This window comes from Neolamprologus brichardi, chromosome 7, assembly GCF_056152115.1.
Source record: "Neolamprologus brichardi isolate AB-2024 chromosome 7, ASM5615211v1, whole genome shotgun sequence".
NCBI classification, from domain to species: domain Eukaryota; kingdom Metazoa; phylum Chordata; class Actinopteri; order Cichliformes; family Cichlidae; genus Neolamprologus; species Neolamprologus brichardi.
The window spans coordinates 37,095,274-37,102,079 of record NC_142110.1 but is presented as its reverse complement, the minus strand read 5'-3'; the positions used below and the strand labels follow the sequence as shown (position 1 = coordinate 37,102,079).

Sequence of the window (6,806 nt, the reverse complement as noted above, 5' to 3'; positions counted from 1 at the left end):
CTCTGGCAAGTAAAAATTATGATCAAGCCATTTGCATCACATTCATTTGCAAATCGTATAAGGCTAATTCAAATACTTCATTCAGGAGGAACACCATCCTCCCTGCCACCATTGCTTTACGCACAGTCACAACAAAAACAAACATTACATCATTTGACAACATGGGGCAGACGTGTGTGTGTGCGTGTGTGTGTGTGTGTGTGCGTGTGTGTGTGTTGTGGGATATTAGGGAGAAGAGCAAGAAACCAATGATGTCAATATGGAGGACCAGAAGAGTCAAGTGCATTGAAGTGCATCTGTTAAAAATAATGAATTGTGTAACAAAATACAAAATTATTTTATTCATTTAAAAATTACTAAATTAATGTATTACTTAATAACTTAATAACACAATTTATTAATCAATGTTTCAAAATGAATTATTAATCAATTAATAAATACTTCAAACTAAAACAGATTTCGCAAATTTTTTAACTCTCAATAAAAACCTCATTTTTTTAAATGAGCATTTTTAAATTACAAATTAGAAAAAACGGATTTTCAAGTTACAATTTAAAAAAGAGAAATAAGTAAATGAATTCAAATATCATATAAGTGTTTAATTTGATAAATAATTTATTTTGAAATATTGATTTGCATATTATAAATATGTATACATATATACTGATACGGGCAGAAAAAAAACTTGAACAAAGCTCTAAAGCTATTAAGTGCCCACCCAGGCCCAGGCTAATCAAACAACATCACCTGAGTATGAAACAAAGTGGCCAACCTCTAACAGCTGCTCAGATGGCAGCTATTTATAGTAGCACCATATAATGTGATTGGCTATTAATTGGTGATTAACAATGCAATATTAAAATATATTATTATTATTTCTCCTACAATTTCATTCACATTGCATGTCAGTATAAAGCTTGTATTTGGTGTGAATAATAATTGTTAAACTAGGTATTACTGTAGAGTTTGGGTGCCATATTTGACAGTACTCTCTCATTTCAGTCTCACATTAATTACATAACCCGGTCTGCATACTTTCACTTATGTAACATTAACCGACTTCGTCCCTTCCCAACCGGTATCCAGTAAGGGTCCTGGCTAGACCCTCCATGCTAAAACCAAGCCCTGGAATGGCGTGGCTACGTCTGCAGCCAGTCCACAGCTCGGACACAAGCATTTTATACATGTTGTACTCTGTATGATTGTGTATGTGTCAAATACAGTTAGTTGCTTAGTTTGCTTAGTTCCCTACTGCCCATGCTGCTGCCATCCTTGTCCATAGTCTTATTACTTCTCTGATTGATTATTGCAACTCCCTCTTATTTTGTCTCCCTAATAAGTCCCTCCATAAACTTCAACTTCTTCAGAATCCTGCAGCTTGGGTCATAACTCATACTCACTTAAGAGACCATATCACCCCAATTTTTCAACAGCTTCACTGGTTACCCATACAAGCTAGGATAAACTTAAAAATTTTAGTTCTCACATTTGAGTGCATCCAGAACCTTGCCACTCCTTATCTTTGTGATCTGCTTCATATCACCACTGTTTCCCGCTCTCTCAGATCTTCATCTGCCATTCATCTTGTTATTCCTTATGCTGGTCTTATCACAATGGGGAACAGAGCTTTCAGTTGCTCTGCTCCTTGGCTCTGGAACTCACTTCCTCCAGTTATAAGAAAAATAGATTCCCTTCCCTTATTTAAGTCAGATTTTACTTGTTGTCAAATCTTGGTTGCTTTTTTATTTGTGTGTGTGCGTGTGTGGGGGGGGGGGACGGGGGGTTGTATTTTAATTAATTTTAATCTATTTTTATCATGTTAGGGACATGACAAAGAAGGGAATTCCACACAAATAATTTTACCATATTCATTTATTAAGCACAAACAGAGGTAAAGCAGAAAAAACAACAACTATGTGCTTACCTATAACCTACCTAGCTTCGATCATAGCGGGTAGCCTTGTGGGGTTTATAACAGCTGTCACTGCTTTCTTCAATTTCCAATAAACCAGGGCCAAGCCATCTCCGATCAGCAAGAATCCTGTTATAATGATTCCAAATAGGAATATGTCTTCAATGTCCTCAGTCGAAAGTCCCGCCAGGCACACGACATGCCACTTCTCTTGCCATCGTGTATCCGGCAGGGAACGTCCCTCCAAGACGGTTGAACTCTCCCGAACCCAGGCTTTTCATCGAGAAGTGAGTGTCAATTGCATTTAGGGATCAGTTGATCAAATTCATAGTTCTTCTTTAGGTATTAGAGATCAGGACTGAGAGGCTCTTCTGGGATTAGAGATAGACACGACCAGATATAAGACATGAGAAGCCAAGCAGGAAAGATAAGGGAGGGAGAGAGATGCATCCGCCTCCATGAGAGCCAAAGCAAGCAAACAGAATCTATTGTCTATAAAAGACAAAAACACTGACTTTTTTTTTTTTAATTAACAACAATAATTTCATACTGAAGATAAAATCTTAGGATTTACCCAGTTATATTTCATCATCTGGAGTGCCTACAAGTAGATCATAATGTTTCTTCACCATCTTAAGCTCTGTTGAAACATCTGAAAAACAAAACTTTTTTTGAATTGTTTCCTCCCAGAGTGACACACATACATAAATGTGTGACTAAATGAGTAACAAATTAATTAAAAAGCTAAATAGACACCCTTATTGTTATCAGCTGCACGATTGCAAAGATAAAGAGGAAAGGCAAACAACTGGAACCAATGCAATTACAGAAAACTGTTTACCTGGGAGTAAGCACTCTTCAGCCTTGAATGAAAGTCCAATAGGTTCCTTCATAGTTTTCTCCAGAGTCTCCAAGACGTATACCTAATTTAAAAATGTAAAGTTTTTCATCACTTACCACAGACCAAGATATTGTGTTAAAGTTGTATTTAGAAGGTTCTCAGACTTGATGAAAAATATAAATGGAAACATACATTTCTGTATAAGTCTATTCCAGTTAAAAATACAGATAAGAAAAAGCCTTCAGGTGAGTTATGACAAAATATTTTCATCATAATTCTTCATAAAACATGACAAACCATCAAATCATACAACTTCTCCAACATGGTGTTTTTTGCCTGCTCAAACATGTCCTTCTTTGAGTGCACGTGGTTTTTAATAGTCTCCCTCATGTTGTACAGCGTGTCTTTTCCTGTAAATGCTAAAGCCTCTACAAGAAGACAGAAAACTCTTCAGACTTTTTATGCTGAATATTAACAAACATAAATATCTGTTTAAGTGATAAGTTGTGAAGCTCTGATCTTATTTCTTACTCTTGTAGCCTTCTTCCATAATGTTCTCAACCGTCTCTGTCAGACTGCTGTAGACTTTTTTCTTCTGCTTCTGGATGATTTTGTTTAATTTTGCCTTAATCTTTTCTTCCTGAGAGAAAAACATGAAGTATAGATGAACTTTACTTATTGTTTATCAATGGGCTAATGTATAAGAAAGTCTCATCTCTTACCTCTGTCTTGAGGAATCTGAGCTGTAGTTCAGCATTTTTGTACTTTTCAATGAGAGAATCAGTGTTAAGTGTAAATGTATTGATGACTCCGTTGAATGCTCTACATTTTACTTCATTTCTAAAACAAGTAAACATTACGGTTTATAATGACAGAATTGGCAAGTTTATATGTTATGAATTACATATCCTGGATAATATTATGTGACTGTTTAGAACATGTTTTTATTACGGAAAGGTCTTTCTGAATTCTGCACCAATGCTGTCAATCAGACATGAAGCCAACTTCATATTAAGGTTTATTGGTTTCCCTTTTTTTGGTTTGTAGACGCCACCATTCTCAACGACACACTTCAGTAAATTGTAAAAAGCACCACCGTTCTTTCCCTGAAACACAAAAGAAAACACAGAATTATTGCATTTTACATTGTCATGTAAAATCTGCATGTATTTTAACTATGATTAAAATACATACATGATATAAGAAGGATTTCTTATGTTGGGTTCAAATATTGAGGAGGGATACAGGAGGTAATCAACTTTCATAATAACAACACTGATCCGGCCGGGTGAAGTCAAACACGCGTGGGGAAGACCGCCGCTGTACGCAGACAGCGCCGATCCCCGACTTACAGAGCATAGGCAGGTGTTTTATACCTTCTGGGCTTAAATTTACTGACGCCCCTTCAACGTCACTCACATAGAGTTCATACATAGGTTTCAAAACCACAATGACTTAACACAGTTTAAAATAACATTGTCTCCGTCTCCACGGCAGATGCTTCCTGTCAGCCTTCTGACTTTCACTTCTTGTCTGGAAAACCAGACCCACACCCTGCAAGAAACTGTTCCTCTTTTTGCAGAGACAATTTTAGAGTTACAAGCAAACATGATTAACTTCTCACCTATAAATGATTCTATCTACTGTGTGTTTGTGTGTGTGTGTCAGCATGAAATGCACTCAGTTTCACCTCTCCCTTCACCAGCTGAAACTTGTAACCTTTTCCACCAGACAGAAGGCCAGCACGTACACATTTCAAATTATAACAAGCATTCAAAAGCATTTAAGATTATTGATTTAACTCAACAGTTTAACGTGGTTATAACTGCACCTGTAATAAAGGCTAATTGGGTACCAGTATGTTTAAACATCTGAATTCAATATCAATACTGTAAACTGTATTATTAATGAAATGGTAATGAGGATGATGATTAACAATAGCAGTAAAATATATCTCTAATTCCTCACACTCCCTCTCTTGGTGACCCTTTTTTAAAAAATAGGGTCACCACACTTATTTGTGTCATTGCTCTGACCCTCTCTAGAAGTCCTCTGGCTCAGCAAATCAGACAACAACCTCATGTCATCTAGGTGGTCCAGTAATAAACGTCAGCTCCCCCTGAAGAACAGTCCATGCGTGAGATTAGGTTTTTTCTGGGTCCCTCTCTTGTGGTACGTCAGGTCTCGGGCCTCCAAGATCCTCGCCGGCCCTGTGGTCGCCGAGATCTCCTGCAAAGGAACAAAACACCTTTTCCTACGCCTCCCTAACTTATCATGTTTGGGACTCTTTAATCAAAAGCATGATCCTAATTATCTTTTGTCATGACCCTGTGCCTTCTCGGCTGACTCTGTATGGCTACAAGTGTTTTTGTTGTGCTGCATCTCTCTCTCCCCTCCCGCGCACTGCGCTCTACCGGGGCGGAGTCATGACGGCTCCAGCCCCTGGCTCGGACACCTGCAAACAATCATCTCATCTCATTCACTTCTTAAGGCAGCTGCTGAGAGTGCTTCCTCGCTGGATTACTGTGTAACACTCGTCAGTGTCATTTCTAGTTTGGGCTTTTTCCCGAGTTTCCTTCGTGCCGCTGCTTACCTGTTCTTCCTCCCTGTGCCAGATTCTCGCCAGCCTGAGGACCGCCATTTGGTGAGCCAAAAGCCGGAGTCCGAGCTACCTGAGCTTCAGTGAAGGATTGTGTACATAGCCCGTCCCCTTCCCGTGCCTGTGTTTCCCGGAGACCCTCTTCCTGTGCCCCCTCACCTGTATATATCCGCACCTGGTGTCTGTGTGTAATAAATTGTGAACTTAAGTGACGGTCTGCCTCTGAGTCTCTCCTGAGCCTGACATCTTTTGACTTATTAACTATTATTTATACATATTCTTCAACGTTACTCATCTCAGTACTCATCATTTTAACACTCTTGAAGCGCTGCTTTCACGTCCCTGCATATGTTTCCTGTTGCTCGCTCTATTCTCCCTTATCTAATCATCAACATCCTGTACACAAAACTGTCGCTGCTGCAAGGGCCTCCACTCTGACCTAAAAGTCACCTTTCCCAATAGGTCACAAGAAAATCATTATAAGCACCTATTCTACTAAAAGATCAAAAAGAAAACAACCATTTTAATCAATTAAGTTTAAGCATATAAGCAATTACTTCATTATTATCATGAGTGCTTAAACTACCCGTTTTTTCTCTCTCTGGTCAGAAATACCAACTTATATCATGTATGTAAGCATGTTCTTCATTGCATTTTATGTATTGATGTTAATGTTTAGTGTGTGTAAGCTGTTTCATAATAATTGCACATGTAACAATTTGTGTATGTCTGTTTTCTATTTTCTGTTTACCTCTTTGTTGTGATCTAGGGGACATCTCTAAACCATCATGAGTTCAGGCTTCAATTTCAACCCAATTATACCCTGTATCCTCACAGTCGAACTCGTCTGGGCTTCACCTCTCACCGGTCTCTGTCCTTCTCTTCACAGTGTCGTGTGTTGTCTTGAAATCTCCAGCAACTTTAGTCCCAAGTCAACGGTTTGCTGCTTCTCTGTTTCTTCTCCGTTGATCTTTTCAGTGTTTTCCTTTTAGATCAAGTCCCAGCCTGGGAAAATATCACATTCAGTGCCTTCAGACAGTCATGTCACACTGCTCTTACCAGCCTGCAGTTCACCGTGCATGTTTTCATCACGTGGTTTCTGCTTCTCTGTTGATACTTTCAGTCTTCTCTTTCAAGATTGCTCCAAGCCTGGCAAATCTGAAAATCAGTGTCCAGTGCTTTCCCACAGTTCTTTATCCCACTGTTCAACTGCCCAGCCTGTAATTCACAGTACATGTTGCATCACGTGTTTTTCTTACATGCTGCTGGTGTCTTCAGTCGTCGTCAGTCTGGTTTCAGTTGCACTGTCTTTTGCCTCCTGTTAATTCTTCAAGTCCACAATGTTCTGTCGGTCTTCATCAGGAGATTAACTGTCCTTTGAGCTTCTTCTCAGGATGGGGACATGTCAGGCGTTGTGTGGAGGCGAGGAAGAAGGAACCCAAACGCAGGACTCA

General features: G+C 39.0%; 1 protein-coding gene across 1 annotated transcript; it reads right to left on the bottom strand.

Annotated features, from left to right (window-relative positions):
* Positions 1-2,209: 2,209 nt before the first annotated feature.
* On the bottom strand, positions 2,210-5,394 carry LOC148102139 (nuclear GTPase SLIP-GC-like). The gene is made up of 8 exons (XM_087842703.1): positions 5,347-5,394; positions 3,705-3,928; positions 3,476-3,593; positions 3,285-3,393; positions 3,051-3,181; positions 2,754-2,835; positions 2,487-2,564; positions 2,210-2,283 (listed from the first exon to the last, which is right to left on the bottom strand). The coding sequence occupies exons 1-7, from the start codon at positions 5,392-5,394 to the stop codon at positions 2,491-2,493; spliced, it is 786 nt and encodes a 261-aa protein (XP_087698829.1). The 3' UTR covers positions 2,210-2,283; positions 2,487-2,490.
* Positions 5,395-6,806: the final 1,412 nt, after the last annotated feature.